The sequence below is a fragment of the Ursus americanus genome, chromosome 9 (assembly GCF_024610735.1).
Source record: "Ursus americanus isolate L20-20 chromosome 9, mUrsAme1.1.p, whole genome shotgun sequence".
NCBI classification, from domain to species: Eukaryota; Metazoa; Chordata; class Mammalia; order Carnivora; family Ursidae; genus Ursus; species Ursus americanus.
Window position 1 is genome coordinate 40,863,492 of NC_142135.1, and position 24,790 is coordinate 40,888,281.

Below are 24,790 nucleotides of genomic sequence, written 5' to 3' on the forward strand. Positions count from 1 at the left end.
AATGCAATCCCTGTCAAAATAACACCAGCATTTTACACAGAGCTAGAACAAACAATACTAAAATTTGTATGGAACCAGAAAAGACCCCAAATAGCCAAAGCACTCCTGAAAAAGGAAAACAAAACTGGAGACATCTTGATTCCATATTTCAAGCTATATTACAAAGTCATTAAGTCATTAAGACAGTATGGTACTGGCACAAAAATAGACACATAAATCAATGGAACAGAATAGAGAGCTCAGAAATGGACCCACAGGGGCGCCTGGGTGGCACAGCGGTTAAGTGTCTGCCTTCAGCTCAGAGCGTGATCCCAGCGTTCTGGGATCGAGTCCCACATCAGGCTCCTCCGTTATGAGCCTGCTTCTTCCTCTCCCACTCCCCCTGCTTGTGCTCCCTCTCTCGCTGGCTGTCTCTGTCTCTGTCAAAAAAATAAATAAAATCTTTAAAAAAAAAAAAAGAAATGGACCCACAACTATATGGTCAACTGATCTTTGACAAAATAGGAAAGAACATTCAATGGAAAAAAGATAGTCTTTTCAACCAATGGTGTTAGGTAAATTGGACAGAAACATGCAAAAGAATGAAACTGGACTACTTTCTTACACCATACACAAAAATAAATTCAAAATGGATGAAAGACCTAAAAGTGAGATAGGAAATTATCAAAATCCTAGAAGAGAACTTAGGCAGAAACCTCTTTGACCTCGGCCATAGCAACTTCTTGCTAGACGCATCTCCAAAGGCAAGGGAAACAAAAGCAAAAATGACTTATTGGGATCTCATCAAGATAAAAAGCTTCTGCACAGCAAAGGGAACAATCAACAAAGTTAAAAGGCAGCCTACAGAATGGGAGAAGATATTTGTAAACGACATATCAGATAAAGGGTTAGTATCCAAAATCTATAAAGAACTTACCAAAATTAACACCCCAAAACCAAATAATCCAGTTAAGAAATGGGCAGGAAACATGGATAGACGTTTTTTCAAAGAAGACATCCAGATGGCTGACAGACACATGAAAAGATGCTCAGCATCGCTCATCATCAGGGAAATGCAAGTCAAAACCATGATGAGATACCTCCTCACCACTGTTGGGATGGCCAAGATTAACAGAAGAAGCAACAGGTGTTGGCGAGGATGCAGAGAAAGGGGAACCATCTTACACCGTCAGTGGGAGTGCAAACTGGTGCAGCCTCTCTGGAGAAGAGTGTGGAGGCTCCTCAAAATGTTAAAAATATAACTACCCTATGGCCCAGCAATTGCTGGGTATTTACCCAAAGGATACAAAAATACAGATTTGAAGGGATACATGCACCCCTATGTTTATAGCAGCATTATCAACAATAGCCAAACTATGGAGAGAGCCCAAATGTCCACCGACTGATGAATGGATAAAAAAGATGTGGTATGTAATACAATGGAATACTAGTCAGCCATCAAAAAGAATGAAATCTTGCCATTTGCAACGACGTGGGTGAAGCTAGAGTGTATTACACTAAGTGAAATAAGTCGTTCAGAGAAAGACAAATACCATATGATCTCATTCATAGGTAGAATTTAAGAAAGAAAACTAATGAACATATGGGAAGGTGGTGGTGGGGGAATGTGAGAGGGAAATAAACCACAAGAGACTCTTAACGATAGAGAACAAGCTGAGGGTTGATGGAGGGATGGCTAGATGGGTAGGGAGATGGCTAGATGGGGGATGGGTATTAAGGAGGGCACTTGTTGTGATGAGCACTGGGTGTTGCATGTAAATGATGAATCACTGAATTCTACCCCAGAAACCAATATTGCACTGTATGTTCACTAAGAAAAATTAAAAAAAATAAAGTTAGATGAAATAGAAAACCTTCAAAAAATAAATAAAAGTAAAAGATATTTGTCATATGTTAATTTTATTTTACATATATACTCAAGTATACAAAGTAATGATTTGGTATATGCATACATTGCAAAATGATCACAATTAAGCTAATTAACACATCCTTCATCTCAGTGCATTCCAAGTATACAATACAGTACTATGAACTATAATCACCATGCTGTATATTAGATTCTCAGAATTTATTCATTCTGCATAACTGAAACTTTGTACCCTTTGACCAACATCTCCCTATTTTCTGCACCCCTTAGCCCTTGGCAACCACTGTTTCTACTCTTTGCTATTGAGTTTGAATTTTTTAGATTCCTTATATGCAACCATGTAATATTTGTCTTTCTGTGTCTGGCTTATTTCACTTAGCATAATGTCCTCCAGGTTCTTCTGTGTTGTCGCAAATGGCAGAGTTTCCTTCTTTTTCCAGGCTGAAAAATATTCCTCTGTGTTTGTGTGTGTATATCACATTTTCATTATCCATTCATCTGTCAATGGATAGTTACGTTTCTATATCTTGGCTATTGTGAATAATGGTATGACAGATACGGGAGTGCAGATATCTCTTTGGGATACCAATTTTACTTCCTTTAGATACACACCTACAAGTGGGATTGCTGGATCATATGGTAGTTCCACTTTTATTATTTTTTAAGATTTTATTTTTTTTATTTGAGAGAGAGAGAAAGGTTGAGAGAATGAGTGGGAGGAGGGGCAGAGGGAGAAGCAATCCCATTTGTCTGTTTTTGCTTTTGTTGCTTATACTTTGGGGAACACATATGCAAAAACATCACTGCTCAGACCAATGTCAAGAAAAGCTTTTCTCCTTGTTTTCTTCTAGCAGTTTCACAGTTCCAGGTCTTATGCTTAAGTTCTTAATCCATTTTTAGTTGGCTTTTGTATGTGTTGTAAGACAAGGGTCCAATTTCATCCTTCACATGTACATAACCAATTTCCCCATAACCATTTATTGAAGAGATTCTCCTTTCTATATTGTGTGTTCTCGGCACCCTCATTGAAGGTCAGTTGACTATATATTCATGGATTTATTTCTGGCCTCTCTATTCTGTTTCATGAGTTTCTATGTATGTTTTTATGCCAGTACAGTATTGTTCTGATTACTAGTTTGGTAATATATATTGAAATCAGGAAGTGTGATGCCTCCAGCTTTGTTCTTCTTGCTCAAGATTGCTTTGGCTTTGAGGGTCTTTTGTGATTCCATTTGAATTTTAGGATTGTTTTTTTCTATTTCTAGAGAAAATGTTGTTGGAATTTTGATAGGGATTACATTAATCCATAGATTGTTTCGGGTAGTATGGACATTTTAGTGATATCAATCCTTCCAATTCATGAACATGGGATATCTAAAAAGATACATCATATATTATTAAGTGGACAAACAGGCTAAAAATCAATGTGTACAATCTGATTTTATTTTAAATGTATATATGTGTATCAAAAGATCTGGAAGGATAATAGCAAAAAGAGCTCCCAGAGTATTTGTATACATTATTCTACATAATTCTTATAAAAAGCCTATAAAGAAAGTATCATTGTTATCTCCATTTTATAGATGAGGAATCTGAGGCATCAAGAGGAAGTGATCAATTGGAGACACATAACTAGGGAAACCTGTTTCTAAGCCAGTGTTAGTTCTACTATGTTATACTGTTTCTTGATATACACTGAGTTGTTAATAATTATTATCACTGATTAGCAATATAATGGCTGAACTTGATTATCTGTTCATTATGTCTGCTCATGTGTATTTTCTAATTTTCCACAATGAGCACTTCTTATTGTCTATAAGATAAAAATAAAGCCTTAAATTTATTTTTAAATTAGGCTTGGAATAATCAAACATAAATGGGATATTATACAACTCAATTTTTTCACTCATTATATCTCAGAAATCTTTTCATAAGACTGCATATAGATGTATCTCCCTTTTTCATTCTGGGTTGTTTGTTTGTTTGTTTGTTTGTTTGTTTGTTTTAGCCCAAGTGACTTTTAAACACATGACTTCTTTGGTCATTGCACACCTTGTTTACCAGATAATATTCAAGTTAGAGATATCACATTTTCAGGAAAGAGTTGAATGAGCAATGTCTGTGTAACCAAATGTACGATTCTCAAGAGTATAACAAATTACTTCAAATCTTTGTGTCTAAAACAATGAACAGTTATTTCTCACAGTTTCTGAGGATTAAGAATTTGAGAACAGTCATTCTACTAGCCCAGGTTCTCTCGTGAGCTTGTAGTCATGCTGTTAGCCAGGGTTGTAGCCTTTGGAGACTTGACTGGGTCTGCAAGATATGCCAATGTTTATAGCAGCAATGTCCACAATAGCCAAACTGTGGGAAGAGCTTAGATGTCTATCGACAGTTGAATGGATAAAGAAGATGTGGCAGATATATACAATGGAATACTACTCAGCCATCAAAAAAGGACATCTTGCTGTTTGCAATGACGTGGATGGAACTGGAGGGTATTAAGCTAAAGGAAATAAGTCAATCAAAGAAAGACAGTTATCACATGATCTCGCTGATACGTGGAACTTAAGAAACAAAACAGAGGATCATAGGGGAAGAGAGAAAAAAATAAAACAAGAAGAAATCAGAGAGGGAGACAAACCATAAGAGACTCTTAATCATAGGAAACCAACTGAGAGCTGCTGAGGGGAGGGGGTGGGGGATGCAGTAACTGGGTGATGGACATTAAGGAGGGCACATGATATAATGAGTACTGGGTGTTATACAAGACTTATGAATCACTGACCTCTATCTCTGAAACCAATAATACACTATATGTTAATTGAATTTAAATAAAAATAAGTTTTTTAAAAAAAGAAATGAGATCTGCTCCCAAGTTCAAGCATGTGACTGTTGGCAAGAGGTCTCAGTACCTTTCCACAGGGGCCTCTCTATAAGGCTGCTCTTATCATGGCTTCTTGCAGAGTGAGTAATCCAAAAGAAAGAGTGAGAATGATCAAGACAGAAACTGTGGTGCCTTTTATAATGCAATTTCAGGAGGGACACCCCATCACACCTGCTGTGTTCTATTGGTCACATCAACCAAAGCTGGGAGCAGATTATACAGGGTGTAAATACAAGGAGGCAGGGATCATTGGGAGCCACCTTAGAGGCTGGTTACCAAATACTGCAAGTATTCTAAACAATGAAGATGGCCAAGAAACACTTGCTTGATGGGACTGAACAAATTGGTGGCTGGCAATGCCATCCACATATAATGGTCTGAGACTTTGAAGAGTGGCTATTTAGGTCACCCAAGTTCAGTTGTCAAGTTGCCCCAAACCTGAGTTCAGTGATCCTGCATTATGATGCCCAAGGGATTGAGAGGAATGAAAATATGATTGTTTGAGCTAAACATACTAAGTTTACATACCAGGTTACTAAATGTCACTGTAGACACTGAATGACTAATGGCAATATGTAAATTATGCAGATGTTCTCTTGCTTAACCACCTATCTTACCTGATTTAGAATTAGTCAAGTCTCCCACCTATAAGTGACTAGAAGCCAGATTTCAGCCTGGCCTGGCTCTGGCTGACCTTGTTTTGTACTGCTACCTCTTACTCCTGCTCCCAGCAACTCTTGCATCCCGATTATCTCAGCCAGTATTTACCTTCTCAACTAGTTCTGTCTTTAAACATATACTGGCTGCAAGGGTGCTGCAGTCACTGTGTATTTACTTACAGCTTTTTTCTGCAGTTCCTATCTTTCTACCTCATCTCTGACCATGGTCCTCGCTCACACTGAATGTTCTAGACATACTAAAGGTCCTCAGAGATCTTCAAACACACAGTATGTTTCCATGTTTCTGTGCCTTGACACATGCTCTCCTTCTTCCAGGAATGTCATTCCAGGTCCTTTTCTGCCTAGGAAACTTTTCACCTTTCAAATCTCTGCTCAAGCATTGTCCCTTTTAATGAAATTTCCTTGAGTCCCCAGGGCCTACCTTATGCCTTTGGCACACCAGGATAGGGTTAATTACTCTCTTTTCTGGATTATTGTTGGAACTTTTATTTGTTTCCATTTCTGAACCATTCTTACTCAAGGGTAATTATTTTTTTACACATGCAACTTTCCAAGCAAAAGGTGAGCTCCTTGAAGGCAGACTCTACTTTTTACCCTCAACACCTACCCTTAGTGCCTACACTATAATAGATTTTAACAAATATTTCAACAAATAAACTGAAGAACTGAGAAACTGCATACCTGGATACTGGAATGCCCTGCTAAGGGAGAGACACATCTGGTTCTAACCTATAAAACTACAGTTTTGTCTATGCCCTCACTTGGCACACCCCATCCATCTGTGGGTGGCTCCATTCTTTATGTGCTAGACTGACTGCTGGGCTGCATCAATCTTTGCTTTTTCTGAGGACCTTTGCCTCTGCTTCTCGAAGGGTCACATACTTATGGCCACTCGCTAGTCCTCAGGTCTGCTCAATCCCGAAGAGATCATTCTGGTTCTATGGAGAGATCCGGCAGCATGATGGCTTAGAGAAGAGGTTAAGGGGCCAAACAGACTAGCCAACACAAGAATTAAATGAGAAAATATATGTAGCGTACTTTCCACAGGACCTGGCGCATAGTAAGTGCTCAAGAAACAGTAGTTGTGGTTACTGTTAGTATTGCTCTGGCTGCAAGGTCAGTGCGCTTTCTGGTTAGACCTGATGCCATCTTAGCCCCTCTAAGCAAGAGCCACAGGCATCAGACAGGAGCACATGCGTGCTCTAGTAATGCGCGCTCTCTGGTCTGCTCAGTCTCGCAGCTCTATTTCTCCTGACACCAGGACTCAATGATCCAGTCTGTTTTCGTCAGGCTAAATTAAGCTGTTTAACCTGTGCCCAGATTTGGAGCAAGAAAAAATATCACTAAGCAAAGTCCTTTTGAGAAGACTGTCCAGCTAGGCACCGCAGATCCCTTTGCATACGGTCCGTTTCAAAGACTTTTCTTTTTCCATCTTATCTAATGAGCTGAGACGAAATGGCCATGCTAATGGAAACTGTTTTGCATTCCAACGGCTGCTGTCCTAGCATAAAATACACGATTTCATAAAGGCTCAAAAATGTTTCAAATCTTTAGCTCACTACTGTTCAGCTCACTGCTGCCTTTCCTCTGCTTTGCTTTCGCTCCTGTCACTGGTCCAAGGTGTCAGAGGATCTGATGTTCCCTGCCCCCATGACAGCCTCTAATCACTACTGAGATTGCTGACACCATTCTCTTCCTTCTCTCCCTTTTTCTCCCTCCTCTCAGGTCTCTTGTCAGATTTCCCATTCTTCTCGAGCCTTCCTGCCAGAAGGCTGGCCTTCTAGACAACACTGCCAGCCAATCACGGTTCCTGTCCTTCAAGGAGACAAACTGAGTAATCATCGCAGGAGAGATACAATCTTCACTTGATTCTTCCCGGCTGCTTGTTTTTGCTCAGTGCCCAAGGTTTGAGGTTTCTGAAAGGCTGAATGTGATCACTAAACTCCTTGCACTGTAGTAAAATTCGGTTGTACGGTTTGGTCGAGTGTGTGCAGCAGGCCAGTCAGTGAATTAAGGATGGCTTAGAAAAGCAGAGAAGTGTGAGCCTTAGGGCAAGGTCTTAGATGGGAAACCCTCTCTCCCTTCCACCCCATGGGGTGGTAAAGATGAACCAAGAGGAAATAGTCCTTCTGAGGCTAGGTGTCCAATACTTTCAAACAGCAGCTACGGTTCTTAGTGGGCCCTCCCAGGAACGCTTCTCCCATTCTGTGCACATGGCATATGGAGCACCAGGGATCAAGGGTTGGCTGGGGAACATTTAACCAAGTTTTACTGGGGGATCTAAATTAGCTTTTTGGGTCCAAATGACTCATTTGACAATTGAGTCTTTGATATCTCTCCCCTTTGATACAGGAAGCCATCTCCCCTGGAGGGCTAAACTTGTGAAGGGGCTCATTGGTAATTTGGCACTTTCTTTCTTTTAAATAGGAGTTCTTTGCAACAGGAAACTGGGTAAGAAATCATTTGGAGCAAGAAAAAATATCACTAAGCAAAGTCGTTTTGAGAAAACTGGTTTTAGAAATCATTGAATATTAACTATCAAATGAAACTATAGCTACAGGAATAAATTATTTCTCTGCATCTGGACTGAGAACTTAACTTCTGATGAATGAAGGACAGAACTTCAACTTAAAGTTCACCCAGGTTGGTGTTTTGATGGCATATCATTTATGCAAAATAAAGTGAATGCTGAACATCCACTTTATATTCATATGGTGTTGGCTCAAAAAGAGAAACAAAACCCATAGGCCCTCCCCTTAGAAAACGGAAAATCCTGAGGGATGAAGAAGATAAAGTTCAAAAATTATTAGAACAATTTAAAACCAGGTATGTGCACATTTTATGAACCTAAATATTGCTAAATAATCAAGCCTAAATTGTGTGGGCCCTTAAAATACGTGTATTGGATAATTATTAATGGCACATGAAATACATGAATTTTATCATTCTTAATATATTCACTTAGAAGACTTGTAACTTAAGAGCTCTTTAGAAAACAATGCTATATACTGTTGGGATTCAATCTAAGTTACACATTTTGTCATAAGAAGTGGGCAGAGAGGATTTAGTAGGACTAAGCTTGGCTCTCAAAGTCAAGTCTGAAAAGAACAAAGGAAAAGATCTTCCTACTGTAACAACTCAATTCAGATGCCATTAAGATGTCTTCATTTACCCAGCTTGTCTAGGACTCAGCTTTTGAAGTTATTGCTTATGAAAAAGGTATGGGAACTACTGACCAGGTGTAATAGAATTACCTCCACACTCTTGCTATACCCAAGGGCAAAGCTAACAACCCGCAGGCGGTGCTTTGACTGATAAACCAAGACCATCAAAGACCAAGGCATAATTTGCCTTTTTCTTACAGAATAGTCATTAGCCCAACCACTTAATGAACTTAATTAACTCAACAAAATTCTCAGTGGGAGAGGTACAGGAGGTCAACAGCAAATGACCACTCCTTAATCCCTGCAAATTTTCACCATGAAAGATTGTCATCACTTTTTAAAAGGGCATTTCTTTAAAAAGTCCTGTCTTTGAGGTATGGAACATAAACCTCACCTGTAATTTTATTTGCAAAGTTACAGCCACACTTCAACAAAAGTACTCCTGACAACTGCTAATCTAAAGGCTGGTTTTAAAGAGGACGGGGGTGCTGATAACATCCATCAACAATGGATAAATTGTGATCTATTCATATGTTAGAATGTTACTTGGTAATAGACTATGAATACGCTCAAAGACATAATGAATCTCAAAAAACTGAACAAGAGTACATATTATTTCATTTATGTGAATTTCTAGAATAAGCAACACTAACCTACGGTGGTAGAAGTCAGAATAGTTAGGTGTATAAGGATGAACTGGAAAGGGGCATGAGGGAATTTTCTGTAATAGAAAAGTTGTGTATCTTTATTGGGGTTGCAGTCACCAAATCCCAAACTATACATTTAAAATCTGTGCATTTTATTGAATGTAAGTTATATGTGGGGTGTTTTTTTTTTTTTAAGTACTAATCATCTACTGGATTCTAAAGTTAAGTATAATCTACTGTTGTAGAAAGCATCTAATAAATCTTACTATTATTAAAAACCAACACAGGCCATTCAGAAAGCAGATATGAAGCTTTAATTCACTGTGGGCATTTCTGTGACCAATACTATAAACTTTTCACATGTCTTCGTAGAGATACATCTTTTAAAAGACACAGGTTTTTTTACCAAGTACGGTGAAACATACCACCATTTCACTTAGTTAAGGGCGTATTATAAATATCATGAGCCACTGATTAAATATAAATACATAGGTTGATACACATTAGAAAGTTTCCATAATAAAAAGAAGTTTAAGAAAGGCTAAATACAATGAAAGTTTACATACATTCTTCACTTTAATTCTACATATCACATCACAGTGACAACCAATTACAGTAAAGTCACAACTGCTTTTAGATGATAGTACATTCAAGTTTCTAAGATCCAATTATTTTTATTTCCACAATGTCAACTCCACACTGCGCTTTCATTTCTAGAGAGTAGACCAGCTTTTGGACTGCAGACCAAGTTTCTTGTGCAAGATAATTACTATTTTGATTGTGACCACTGGAAACTGAATTTATATATACTGTACTAAAAAGAGACGAGACTATTAAGTATATAATAATATGGAACTCTTCAGTGGCAGTATTCAAGAGAAATTAAAATAGTAGCCTGAAAACGGGTTTTAATTGATACAGCAGTCTACATATATTTCAATTGAAAGATGACATCTGTCAAAACATTTAGAAATAAATATATAGTACAGCCTTCCCCCTTCCAAAATGCTGCCTGGAAGAAAAGTTCCAAGCTGAATTAAGGGGAAAAGTGGGGGAAAGAAAAAAAAAACAACAAAACTCAGAAAACAAACATGATATGCTGCTCTGAGCTACAATGTGCCTGAGTCTGTTTTTCCACTGGAACAAGTTTTACCATCAGTTCCACATCACTTTAGCATCCACAGTCCAGAGGAAGTCCTTGAACAGCTAGTTCATATTCTACAGAAATTGGAAGGACTCCCAAAACCCCTCAACGAATTGTACAAGGGAAAGCCAATCATGTGTTGTTTTAAAATCTATGTGAATGTCGAACATAGTCACAGCCATTCTTTTAACAGTCATGCTAGAATAAGTGATGAAAATATACGCACAGCTGTACAGATCACCATTAAACACAGGACAAATGCCATTTGATGCATATCAAATAAGCTCCCAAAAAGCCAATTTGAATATATTTATTTTCATGTACTTTGATACAGCATTAGAAGGGACTGCATGTAATCACAGAGACTGCTGCAAACAACACTTGATGCTACTAAGGGATCTATTAAGCATCAGGCATGCACGACAGTTACCTTTTAAAACTTCTTGTGTATATATCTTAAGATTTCTATTTATAAGCTACAATACGTTTAAAGCATTTAGTCGTTTTTAAACCAAATATTTCAACTGGCCTATGTTTATGTGGGGGAAAAACAAAAACTCCCTCCCTGGCCTCAACACCCAGAAGTAGAATTAAACCTTCCTCCCCAATTTGATATTTCAACTTATTTTATATATGTCAGCCTTGAAATTCCACAAGTGGGGAACATTCTTATCACTACTGAATGGACAGTATGATTTCCTGGCAGCAGTCTACCCACTGCACGCGGCATGCCAAGCCGTTGGGCGTTACGAGATAAGCATGACTGTGCTGGTGGTTACAGAGGACAAGGATGGAACAGTCTCTTCTTTTTACTCTGCATCTTATTTCAAACGAAATGAAATGAAATCATTTCATTACTACAAACTAAAAAAACTCTTTTTTTCTTTAACATCAATGTAAGAGTGGACAAAACCAAAAACATTGTCGTCTTCAAGTATGTGGCAGAACAGAAACTATCTTGATTACGTTAGGTCACCAGGGGTGGGGAAGGGAGTAGAGTTTGTTTTTCCATTTAAGAAGCATTCCAGTCAAATAATCACAAACGCTTACAAATTCAGATTGCTTGGTTCTCAGTCATTTATGGCTTAAAGTACTGGATTTGAAAACCACTTCAGGCTAAAATAAATTTATATGAATAATGCATAGATCGTATATCTAGGAAATCATGCAGTAAATAAACATTCTCATGTACACTGGAATCTTAGTGACGAAAAGGGTCTGCAGGTGTGAACAGTAATGTTTCTTCCCTTTTACCAAGAGATTACGCCCAGCAAGATCCTGGCTTTAGGCCTAGTCAAGATCCTACTTGCCAGGGCAACTTGATTTTCTCAGATTGATAAAAGAAGCCAATGTCACAAGACATTTGCAACAAGGAACTGACTTGCCACGCATGCAGGTGCTGTGAGGTCCAAGCTAGGCAGAAGGAGACTCTTGTGACCCTGCCACCCTGCTGCAAAGCCAATTGGGAGTATCTGACCAGCTGGAGTATCAAATGGGTAAATGCTGAGAATGACCCACTGGAAATGTTTATTATCTTAGTATCTTTTACAAATCTATCTGCCCTTGAAATCTCTTTCATTTGGGAACTGCCAGGGAAAGATGCACTCACTATTCTTGGTTTTGATATGCCCCTACCACATGAGAATTGAACTGAACCACAATGATTGTAATGTCGTCTCTGTACATCCGAGCCAGCTCCTCAGGAAGACTAAGCATTTTGGAGAGGCGCTCGTGATCAACGGTCCCAAACTCGTTGTTGCCCACTGCGTGACGAATGAGATGCGTTGCTGCGTTCTGGTCCTCGAATACTGAGGACATCTTGGCTCTCCTCTCTGTTAAAAGGCCATGCATCTGTCCTAGAGTCACCTTGTAGCCGCCAACAGCTATTGGCTGTTGGTGATGCATGCCCGTCAGGTACTCGCCCACAATCCTAACCACATCCTGCCTATGCATCGTCTCCCAGAGCCCATCAGTAGCCAACACTAGAAACTTATCCTGTGGCCTTAATCGGTGGTAAGTGACCTCTGGCTCAGCAGTGAGATAAGGAGGCGTGTAATAATTAGGAGGGATAAACTTGGTATATTCATTGTCGTTCAACTGGTCTGGGCCTGATTCTATCACCCTCTTTTGAAGGTCAATGCTCCATTTGAACTTTACGTCTCCAAAAGCCCTAAACGGCATCAGCAAGCCAAGAAGCCGATCCTGTTTCACCACACTCTTGGCTTCATTCTTTGGGTGTTCCAATTTCAGCCGTTCCAGTTCTCTTTCATTCTGAGCATTGTGGTCATTAGAGAGAGTGACTGCTGACCAAGAGCCATCCTCTTCCTGCACACCCAGCATGGCTCTGCTATCGCCAGTATTGGCCACATGAAGGTCAACACCATCTACGTGGGCCACACAAGCGGTGGCCCCAGAAAATGCCACTCGGAGCACCAGGTAGTTGAGGAAAGAATTGGGATCACCAACTTGAGCCTCCAAAGAGATGTCATTGTCAAGCCTCTTGAAAGCATTAATTAAAGCCTCCTTGACATCGATATCAGTAGACTCCCCAGTGTTGAGGTCTATAAGTTCTTGCCAGTAAGTCCTCAAGCTGTTGAAATACAGTTTGGATGCCTCCTTACTGAAGTAATCATTGGGGTGCTTGTGCCACTGCAGAATGGGCAGCAGTGCCCGGCCGCTCTCTACTGCGTTTTCAATCTCTAGCAAAGTCTCATGGGGTAACAGAGACACGGCAATATAATAAAAGAGTCTCTCACTGACTGCCTGGGAGCAAGCGCAGCCCGCATGGCCGTCGAAAACCCCCAAAAGCATCCCTCTGGTCTGCAAGCAGGTGGCGGCGCTTCTCCGGTCCTCGATGGGCGCATTTGCAGGCAGCTGATTGCTGTCAAATCCAAGGACAGAACTGACATTTTTGCCATCGAATTCTGGCACTTTGAAACTGTACTCATTAGCTTTCAGGATGCTGTTGACCTGTGGCGGGGTGAGGTAAAATTTCTGCGGCGTGGAAGCGTATCTCCGTCCCTGGCTGTACTGCCACCAGCTCTCCTTCGGGCGGCAGAAGGTAGCGTACGCCGGGTGCGGCGCGTACCGCAGGCGACTCTGCGCGAGGTACGGCGCCGAGCAGCACAGGTGTCTGTGGTGGCAGTAACACGCGGTGCCGGAGATTCTGCTCAGCTCACAGTTCCGGATCAGAGGGAAAAACAGTTGAGTCGGGGCTGGCATGGCATCAGAGAACAGCGGCAGGCTGGAACTTCTGACGGGGATTCCTAGACAGCAATTACACAGACACACGCAAAGGGAGGAGTTACATTTCACTTCACTACATCTAGCCTCGCTTTTGTAACACATATTTAGCAGGTGAATTGACATGCTAAGCCCTGTGCTGGGAAGCGCTATGTTTTATATGCCTACTGTGAACTATTTCTACAGGGTATATTCCGCTAAGCACAATTCTCAGTCACTCATGAAGCCAGGACTGTAGCCTCGCTTTACTTTTCTCTTTTCCTCATATTTCTTTGTGCAGCGCAGACTGTACAGAACGTACAATAGATTTGGCTGGGTAAAGCCGAGGAGATGAAGATTATATAACACTATGCAGCGGCAGTCTACCTGGCCAATCACCCTCCTCCCTCTCTATCCTTAAGAAGGCCCTGGATCTCACAGACTGCACAGGGACTCCTCCCATTAATGACAATCATATGTCTGGGCTTGTGGTCAATTGTTAACATTCGATTACACAAGGTTATCACCAAAAAGGTATTAGAATGCATCCCTAACATATATGTATATATATGTGTATACAGTCATGAATTGTTTTGTAAGTTATATACATATACCACACTGTGTCAATATAATGGTCATTGTAACATATATAGAAAAGATCGTCCATAATGAATAAAACTAGGAACTCCACTTTTCCCTTCCTGGACCCCAGAAGACGGTCTTGCAAACAACACCTCTCCAGACCACTGTGCCAATTCGGTGAGCTTAGGAACAGAGGTCTGCCACCAACCTGCCAAATAATCCTGGAAATGTCAGCTTACCTCTTTGGGCCTCACCTCCCTAGGTTGTAAGTGAACACACAGAAGCAGGTGCTACCAAAGGCCTCTTCTGGGATTCTATGCTTTTATAAGAGTTAGCTGAAGTCAGGCTTTGAAATCAGATGCTGGTTTCATTTTTTCATTATTTAATTTACTGTACCCTCTGTGATAAAAAAAGTTTAAGTATACTAGTAGCTCTAAGACTTTGTCAGTAATGTAAATGCTTTCAGTTCTGGTATTTAATTTACTTGCTAGCATTTTCACCTACTAATCAGTCATAAGGGAAAGCTACAGAAATACTATTTTCATCCATTATGGATCCCAAGTAGAACTCAATCCCTAGAAAAATATTTTCTCTTACATTAAAAAAAAAAAGTATCCATTTGCCTTTGCAAAGCAATAGTTAAGTAACAGTTTAAGGTTTGTATAAAAAAGGTACACATTATTAATCAAGAACAAAAACTGTAATACTATATGACACCGAAAATATTTTGCCAAACATTTATCTAGAAAATTTTATGAAGGTGTATCATTAATCCAGATAATTCATGCAAGAAAAAAAAACCTCTCTTCCTTCTCACTAATATATATTTCCCTTGAATTCTTGAAGTATTGCTTCAAAAAATTCATCTGGCCTATAACAAAATAGACTTTAGAAACACTTTATTAATTTCTTTTTTAGAAAGAAATTAACACGGGGCTTGAACTCAGGACCCTGAGACCAAGACCTGAGCTGAGATCAAGAGTCGGACAGCTAACTGAATGAGCCACCCGGGCGCCCCAGAAATACTTTAAATAAGGAAACACATGCAGTAAACAAAAAAAGAATACAAAAAACCATTTGAGTCTTAATATCAGCAATTCCTTCTTAAGTTTGACCCCATTACAGGAAAAAAATGTACAAATATCACAGAGATTGTTAGCTATAAGTTACATTACTTTCAGGTACCCTCCTTTGACAAGTAATTGGAGAAGTGAAAGTGGGATGTGGGAGAGCAGAGAAAATCAAACACTGACTAATAACTGAGTCTTGTTTGCTTCCGTAATAAGCACTGCATAAGCCAGGCATACAAAACCTCTTTTGCAAGTGACAGAAAGTACCACTATTTTAAATGTACTATTGAGGAAGGGATTTGTTTAAAAAACTGAAGATAAGCACAGGCAACAGAAGGTAATGATGAGAACTTTGGAAATAAGATCAATAACTAAATAAGCATTCTGAAATGCAGTAATGAAAAACAGAAATTCCAGAAGAACAGGAATCTATCAAGACTAACCACTCAAATAACTGCACTTCAAACTGAATACCTGAAAGTTATCCAAAGGTTAAGGGTACCTGATTGAGCCAGGAGATGGGCTCAAATGTTGGGCCACATGACACTGGCTTCCAGACATAAACCATATCTCTTGTTAGATTTGCATGCAGAAAGCATATTAACTCATTTCATGCTTTGTATAAAGATTTTCTATTATTAAAAATATAAACAGATGCCCATCTTAAGAGAAATTTTCTCTATAACTTTAGACAAGTTTGCATTTATACTATTTTAAAATTTAAGACTCTTCCAGGAAGAAGAAATGTTTGTTTCTGCATGGAATGTAAACTGAACCAAAGTACGACTTTGTGTGTGCGGGTATGTGTGTACGTGTTTGCAAGGGGGAGGTTGGTAGATGCGCAACAGCTTTTGGTTAGAAGATGTCTAATCAAGGAATAACAAGTCCAAGAAACCTGCACTTTCTTTAAATACTTTGTTTTGAAAATTTTTCTGCTTTTGTAGTTGACTGCAAAATGAATGAAATATTCTGGCAAAAGAACTGATTCATGCAGCAGATGCTCTGAATAATACATAAATTCAAACAGCAAGCACTCAAATACTCAGGTAATACATTTTTCCTTTAAGGCAAAAGTTCTCGAGATTAAAAAAAAATAAAGCAGAGTGGAATTTATCAACTGTATCTTTCAGTTATTCAGGAGCTTAGCATATGGACTGAGACTGTATCCCAATTCCCCAACTCTCAACATGCCTTCAAAAGACAAATTCTTAGAGAAAATGGAATTCATGAAAACTCTGCTCTGTGATTAATAAGTGTTCTATCATCACCAGTACACATGATACATTCTCTCCATCAGATCAGATATCCTTAGAAGTCAGAGTACTTTCAAATGCTTCTTTAAACCATAAGTTAGCATTCAAAAACTCTGAGTATCTTCACAACAACAAAACCCCACAAAACTTTTGTGGACAAACTCGCTAAATTAATGAAGTAGAAAGCCTTGATTAGACAATTAAGAACAGCAACAAGGTACAGTGCTGGTAAACTGCAGCGGTGTCATATTTTCAAGTGATTTCTGACCACAATCTCACTGAAAAGTCCCCATCCGGTGATCCAGACTCAGCCACCTTACATGCAGCATCTCGGTCCTGGGCAAATTTGGCCCATTTTGCTAATGACTAATAAGCAAAGATGCACTGCAATCCGAAACAGGAGAGAGACCCATCCATTCTTAGTGATGTGCTGGGCAAAGCCTGTGCCAAGAAACGATTCCACCTTCATTCAATACACTCGCGGACCATATTAATTAGAAAATGCTGTTAATACCGCACTGACTCCGGAGCTCTTTAGCTTTCAAAGCTTTTGGTGTAAAACGGGGCGGGGGGCTATACTAGTCATTAAATGTGTCAGAACCTCAGTTTATGTAATCCAATTGCATTAAACATTCTGTATAAAGACTTTTCAGTTTCTCAGCATTTTCTGGAAATGCCTAGCCATTTCACAGCTCCCATTCTCTCTACAAGAATGAAGAAACCGATTTCCCTCAGAAGACCCGAAGCCCCAAGCCAGCACTTGTTTGATTAGTTTCCTTTGTCCCTACCTGAAAATTGCACTCACTAAGGTATCAAGGCTATCCGGGTCCAGGACCCCTTTGTCCCCTTTTTCTATCCACCTCACCCCGTAATTCCACGGCGACCCACCTAAAACCATCCACACACAAAATCAGTCACCATCCTTCCTGGGTACCCAACGCAGGTAGTTAAGTGAATACCTACCAATTCGTCTGGGCCCGGGACACACACACATTCTCCTGTCATCACAACACGGAGCCGACAACATCCACAACCCGCGCGGACAGCAGCAGCGACAGCAGCACCGGCCCATTGAAAGCAAGGCAGAGATGCTCATTAGAGGAGGCGGCGGCGGGGGAGGCGGGCACGGAGGAGGGGCGAGCTCTCGCTCCAGCCCCGGGAATGGGGCTGGGAGGGGGGGAAAGGACAGAGCAGGGAGAAAGGGGTGGGGAGAAGAAGGAAACCAAACAAACAAACCCACCCCGCAGGAGAGGCAGGGACGCAGCCCGAGGCGGCGGGGAGCCAGAAGCGAGCAGAGGTGTGCTCCTGGACCGGCCCCTCCATCCAGCTCGGGCGCGGAGCCCACCGGCCCCCGGCATCCTCCAACCGCTGCCACCCCGCCCGGCCCACGCTGCGCCGGCTTCGGTCCAGAAACCTAAGGCAGGGCTCGGCCCCGCGGCAGGGTGCCGTGGGGTCACCCCGGACCCCGCGATGCGTCCGGGGGACCCTCAGGCAGAGACGCCACGCCGCCGGTGCCGCACCTCCCCGGAGCTCGCCCTCCCGCGGGTCCCCACGGCACCCCCAGCGCTGCGCTGACAGCGGCCGCGGCCGGCCCGCCCCCCACCCCGAGCCCGCGGCGGCCCCTCGGCGCCGCCACACCCGCCCGCAGCCCCGACGCCCCCGCGCGCACCTAGCGCTCCGGGCTCGTCCCTCCCCCGCCCCGGCCGCCGCCGGCCCGCCCTTCGCACGCCCGCGGTCGCCGCTCCCCACGCGCGCCGGGCAACCTCCTCACAACTTTGGGCGGGTAGCGGAGGATTCCGGACCCGGCGGCTCGGGGCCGGGAGCAGGGAATACGAACCGGGCACGCAGGGGAGGAGCCGCTTCTTCCCGACGAGGAGGCGGCCGCAGCAGCAGCAGCAGCGGCGACACCACCCCGCACTCCTTCCGGGCCGCCCGGTTTAACTCCCCGGAGTGCGGCCCCAGGCCCCCAGCTGGCCCACTCCCTGCCCCGCCGGGCCTCCACCCTGCCCCGCCCGAACGTCCGGGCCAGAGCACTTCCCGCCTCCGGATTGGCTGCGCAGAGGCGAGTGGGCGGAGAGGAGGAGAGCTGGCCCTGCCCGAGGCGGCGAGGGGGGCGGAAGAGCAGCCCGCTCCGAGCCAGCTTTGTGACGTCGTGGGGGTCAGACAATCCCTTCCATTCCGAGCGAGCCGCTCATTGGTTGCACGGGCCCGCCTCACGTGACGGCGCCCGGTAGCAGGGTGGAAGGTGGGGCTTCGTGGCGCTAGGGACCTGAGACCGGCTAGGCGGGGCGGCGTTGAAGCGGCTGGCGACTGGCGGGGTAGGAAAGAAGCTTTGGGGCCCGCCCAGCATCCCCACAAGCTGGGGTCCCGGCCGAGCTTCCGCGAATCCCTGGCACCTCGGCGGGGGACCGGCCATGTGCCAAGTGGCCAGGCGATTGAGCCTCCCTGCGCCTTCCTGGTGGGCCCAGGCTTCGTAGTATAGGCTGCGGGGACAGGTCTCAGCCCAGCAAGGGAACGGAATTCCCAGCCTTTTGCCCTAGAATAAAAGGCACGACTATCCCAAAGTATCTGTTGCCCCATTCACTTGCAGATTTTAGAAACATTAACTCAGATAATGTTTTCTATCGTTTTCTGGACACCTAGGGAAAGGAAGCCTGTCTAAATAGCAGCAAGAAGTAGGTGTGGGCGGGGAATTATTTTCCCGTAAGAGTGGGTTTGTGCTCTGAAGGGCTTTGAAGTCAGTATTGCCTCGTTTCCCCTGGGTACCCCTGTAACGGAGAATGCAACCTCTACAAGTGGGAAAGTACTGGACTTGGAGTCAGAGGACCATCATCCAAGTCATTTCTGCTCCATCAGACTGTTTCTGTGATGTGAGGTTAGGCTTGGGGTGGCATTGGAGTTCTGTGATTAAGCAGAAGACATCCTGAGGGCGTCTTCATTTTCCTCCATCCCCACATATCCCCTCTTTATGGGAACTGAGTCACTGATAGTGGCTTCTAAAAGCTTCCTTGAAGATGACAGCAAGTTGAACATTGCACTTATCCTGGTTAGTGTTAAAGTTTACTTTGATTTATTAAGCGTATCTGCTTACTAGCTAACAAAGTTCATAAAATGATGTGAGCTGGATATAAAAACTGTCATGTTAATAGTATTGTGAAGTTTTATTTTTATTAATCTTGCATTATCTGATTTGTATGTAATAAAGAAAAAAACTTGATATACACAAAACAGTTGCCAAGAACAGGTTCTTCATAGTTCCCGAATGTTATCAGCTGCCTCCTCTATTCTCTAAATAAATCAGAAGAGAGCTTTTTTGTTCAGCTCCAAGCTGCCCACGAAACTCTTGTAGCTGCGCTAAGTGGCCTTCATCCCCGTTTAGATGGTCCATCTGCCTCACTTGCCCCTTTCTTTTTACTTCTCAAATGAGCTTCCCATAATTTTGTAAGTATTCTTCACCACCCTCTTCCCTATTAGTCTACGATTTATTTATCTGGTTTTTTTCTTGGTTCATAGAAACAGTAGAATGTGGTTTAGCATATAAGTAAGAGCAGAGCTGGAGGCAGGCTGCCTGGGTTCCAGTCTCAGCTCTGGAGCTTACCGTGTAGTCTCGGGCAACCTTGTTCTGGCTCGGCTCTCTCATGTGTAAGACAGGAATAAAAATAGTGATAACTCACAGGGTTGTATTACGTAGGTCAATGTATATTGTGCTAAAGAAATTACATAGCAGGTAGTAAGGGCTATGTAAGTATTAGCTGTTATTGGGGCAAGTGGCTGGCTCAGTCTGTTGATCTTGGGGTTGTGAGTTCAAGCCCCACATTGAGTGTAGAGATTACTTAAAAATAAAATTTTAGAAAGTATTAGCTATTAATTTTTTTGACATGTGTCCAGATAAGTGTGCCTCTTTTAGATTTAGGACTCCTAAAGAGTGGGAGATCCAGAGTCTTAAGTGCAATATGTTCTTAGTTCTTAGATACTAAGAAGTTAGTCTTAAAACCTTAGGATATCAGTTTAATATCCATGAGGAGTATCACTACCTCTTAGGCCCTATTTTGCAGGCATGGTGACCAGTTAACTAAAGGTTAAGAGTAGATTTTTACAAGTTTCTGCATAAGGTCTCAGAAGTGAAGTTTCTATACCAGGCTTGTCTGTTGTCTGGCAACTTTTTACCAATGACTGCAAAAGTAGAGTAATGAGACTCCAGAATGTATACATCCATATCAGTGACCTCTTCAAGTTGTTACCTTGGTTACATATACTTTTATTCCACACCAGCATTGCCATTATTCAGAACACTTTTAAAATTACCTCTTCAAATTGTTTTTGTCTGCACAGGAAATTCCAACTTGTTTTACCATAACCAGCACCTTGGTTTTTATACCAAAATAGCATTGATTTCCCCCATCTTACTATTCTTAGTTCTAAATGACCTGGCTATTTCTGAAAATAACACGCAGTCTCAAAAAACGAGTATTTGCCACCATTAAGTATAGTCAAGTATAGAATTTGTCAGGAGTTTTGAAGGCAATGTCAAGGTATTTCTGGAATCAGAATAAAGGCTCCCCAAAGTAATGGCCGTGAAATAAATTCATTTAGAGGTGCAAGTTTTGTTTTCTCGCTGCAAAGTTGTAGGACTCAGTGATAGGTATACTATAAATAGTCCTGCAGAGGAATCAACCGCCTGTACCTCTGGGGGAGATTCTTGAGTATCTCAGCCTTGTCTCCTCTCTGCCTTGGCTTTCTTCCTGTCTCTAGATCGCCATTCAGCCAGTCAGTAGACTTGCTTCAGAAGTGCTGTTTGTTAGCACATGGTCATCTGGCCAGACAAGGGCAAGTCCTTGGGTGTGCTGCTCTGACCCCACAGACCGTTTTAGCCACCAGAACACCTGTTGTCACTTGGACATTGGAAGGCATAGAAATGAAGCTCTGTGACAACCCAGGATTGTAAAGGAGGGCTGGCAGAGAGGAAGGGGTCTCAAAAATAGTCTGATGCCAAAAAAAGGGCTGTGCAAAAAGACCTATTTTGTCAACACACATGCTTTCTGTGACACCAGTAATGCAAAGACAGTTCTTAAGTGAGACGCTTGACAGTCATTTTGTTGCCCTAGAATAAACCTGGAAACGAGCAAGTACTGAACCAGATTGGCCTGTTGTTCTGGTGGTTGGATGACCAAACCCTTGGGGGTATTGGAGGTTAGCTGTGACAACATGGAGACCGTCCAGCAGAGTGTCAGGGGTACCAGCCAGGGAGCTTAAAATAGACTTGCATATGGGTCTGAGATACTGTTGGCCCCCTGGCTAGTGACTTACCTTCACCTTTGCCAAAATCAACAGAGGGAAGGGAGGCGGGGTCTACCACACTCCTCTTTAAGTCCTACTTCCCTCCGGATCTTTTTTTTTCCCCCTCCAGATCTTGAATAGGAAATCCAGTATTTACTGAGTACTTAAGCAATAGGTATCTCTTTTATTACCATCCCAGGGTTGAGAGTTACTTCTTTGAAATGATTCGGAGTTATGCAGTGAGATGGGCAAATCACCTATAAGAGAGACGCAGAATACGTACTGTAGCTCATGTCATGTGGACTAGGGGCTGTAAAGGTGCTTTCACAGCTCATTTAATATTTTAAAAGTAATCTGTTGTCATAAGAATTCATGAGGCCATAGTATGTTTGAGGTGGCTGGAAAGAAAATAAAGCTTCATTCTCTTGCAAAACTAAGGACAAAAGTCTCCTGACCAGTAGGCAGGAAGTTTCTGTGCATTAATTTAACATGACAAAGAATATGAAAAGTGTGTGTCTGGGGTTGCTTAATTTGAGGTTCTGGTGCTTTAGTAAGAAGGCTGCAGGTCTGGGGACCTGAGTGGCACATCTTTCAATAATCCTTGTTAGTGGGGCTGTCTTAGAATATTGAGGTTGACATGCGTGCGGGAGATTGGTATTGTCTAGCCATCAGACAATCTGCCAAATTGATTTTTCATTCAGTGTCAGTCTATAGATGGATTCCCCGGAATACAGAGGATAAAAGGTGAAGGAAGGGCTTCAGGGGAACTGAGACATTGGGGTAGGTCCAGAGCACCTTATACAACAGGTGCTGATTCTTGGTGCCTCTGAAGCAGGTCAGGCCTGTCTGCAGACTTCGGGAGCAGCCCTCACTCTATACACTCAAAAATATAGCTTAAAAGCTATAATTATTTGCTTGTCTGTACACCTTAATGACTAGAATGTAAGCCTCTCAAGGGCAGGGACCATGTCTCTCTTATGCCCCGATGTTAACCCATGGCTTGGCATACAGTGAGAACTAACAGGTAGGGAGTGCTTTATTTTACCCGGTTCTAACTGCCCTGTCTCATTATATCCTCCTAACACTCACATGAGGTAGGTGTTATCATTCATTTCGTTTCTCAAGAGAAGAAAATGAGTCTGAACGAGGGCAATTTGCTCAGGGTTACCGACATAGAAAGTAGTAGAACCATCTGTCCCAGAGCTTGCTCTCTAAGGCACTACGTTGCAAGGACCACCACCTGTACTAGGTGCTCAATAATGAATGAATGAACTCATTTGAAATGAAGAAAGAGGTGGCATGTTGCAACAGATGAATACAGTGTGACAAAGAACTGAAGAAAGTTTCACGTTTTCATCATGGATTTCAGGTCCAACTATGTATTTGCAGCCTTTTCGCCCGTGCTTCCTGTGTCCGCGACCAGCGATAGGTTCCGTAAGGCTCAGTGTTATCACCTCTGAGTGACCCCGTTGTCAGCGTGCTGCAGGGTTTGGTCAGGGTTTTTCAGGAGAACCAACTGTGGCTCTAAAAGCATATTTTCCTTGGAAGCCAGATATTAATGTTTGTAGATGAATACCTAATGGATTCGATTCAAATCCTAGTAATAAAACTATAGATAATTATATGATACAAAGTGAACTGTTTAATCTGTCAAAAGCTATAAATTATGTTTAGTTTAAGCGTTACTTTTATTTTTAAGCAGTATCAGCTGGAGGGAGAAAAGTTCAAGGAGAGAAAGAAGACAGACAAATTAAAGTGGAGTGTTAGTAATAGCTATTGAATTATGTATTCGGTTTCTGCCAGGAACAATGGGCTCTGGAACGCTAATCAGAATACTTAGGTAATTACTCAGGTACAATATCTGGGTTGAGATTTTATCCCTTAAGGCATCATGGTTTTGTGAAATGGGTATAGGTTGGAGTCAGGCCTGAGTTCAAATCCTAGCTCTGCTTCTTACTAGCTGGGTAATTTTTCAAAATTTACCCAATAGCTTCAACTTCTTTTTTTTTTAAAGATTTTATTTATTTATTTGACAGAGATAGCCAGCGAGAGAGGGAACACAAGCAGGGGGAGTGGGAGAGGAAGAAGCAGGCTCCTAGCGGAGGAGCCTGATGTGGGGCTCGATCCCATAACGCCCTGAGCCGAAGGCAGACGCTTAACGACTGAGCCACCCAGGCGCCCCAATAGCTTCAACTTTTAAAAAAATCTAAGGCACGTTGTAAAGATTAATGATAATGTCAATGAAAATACCAAATGACGGCTGCCAAATGGTAACAAGTGGTAGCACTTAAATGAGTTCTCTATCTCTGCTGTAAGAGATGGCCACAGATGCCGTGGTTAACAGCACACACATCTTATGGTTCTGGAGGTCAGAAGTCTGAAAGGGGTTTCAGTGGGCTAACATCAAAGTGTCAACAGAACTGCATTCCCTTCGGAGTCTTTAGGGAAGAAGCTGTTTTCTCGCCTTCCCCAGCATACAGAAGCTGCCTGCCTTCCCAGGCTAATGGCTCCTTTGTCCATCTTCCAGGCGAGTAGGGAGACCTCTTCAGATCACTAACTCTGATCTCCTCCACTGCTTTCCTTTCTAAAGGACACTTGCGATTCCATGGGGCCAGCGCGATAATCCAGGATGATCTCTTTATTTTAAAATCAGCTGACTGGCAACCATAATTCCACCTGTAACCTGAGCCTCTCCTTGCAATGTAACAGCAGCATATTCATATGTTCTGAGGATTATGATGTGGCCATCTTTTAGGGAGGGACATTGTTCTGCCTGCCACAGCACTTTTCTCCCGTAACATTTGTTCCTTCATTCATATACTTAGGAAAGGAAAATATGATTGGTGAAAGTACCTTTACCCTCCAGAAATCTGTTCAGGTAGGGAGCTTAGATTTTAAAAAATTAAAAATGGGGTGCCTGGGTGACTCAGTCGGATAAATGCCTGCCTTCGGCTCAGGTCATGATCTCAGGGTCCTGGGGTTGAGTCCCGTGTCAGG

General features: G+C 42.3%; 1 protein-coding gene across 3 annotated transcripts; it reads right to left on the reverse strand.

The window, feature by feature from the left end:
* Positions 1-9,536: 9,536 nt before the first annotated feature.
* PDP1 (pyruvate dehydrogenase phosphatase catalytic subunit 1) lies at positions 9,537-18,525 on the reverse strand. Of its 3 annotated transcripts, none has more exons than XM_045805953.2 (3): positions 18,354-18,525; positions 17,480-17,514; positions 9,537-13,655 (listed from the first exon to the last, which is right to left on the reverse strand). In XM_045805953.2, exons 2-3 carry the CDS (start codon positions 17,508-17,510, stop codon positions 11,998-12,000), a joined length of 1,689 nt encoding a protein of 562 aa, XP_045661909.1. In that variant the 5' UTR covers positions 17,511-17,514; positions 18,354-18,525; the 3' UTR covers positions 9,537-11,997. The 3 variants fall into 3 exon arrangements, with proteins under 3 accessions (XP_045661909.1, XP_087720854.1, XP_045661910.1); XM_087864728.1 differs by lacking the exon at positions 18,354-18,525 and adding an exon at positions 17,757-17,879; XM_045805954.2 differs by lacking the exon at positions 17,480-17,514 and having other exon boundaries at positions 18,354-18,524.
* Between the last annotated feature and the right edge of the window lie 6,265 nt (positions 18,526-24,790).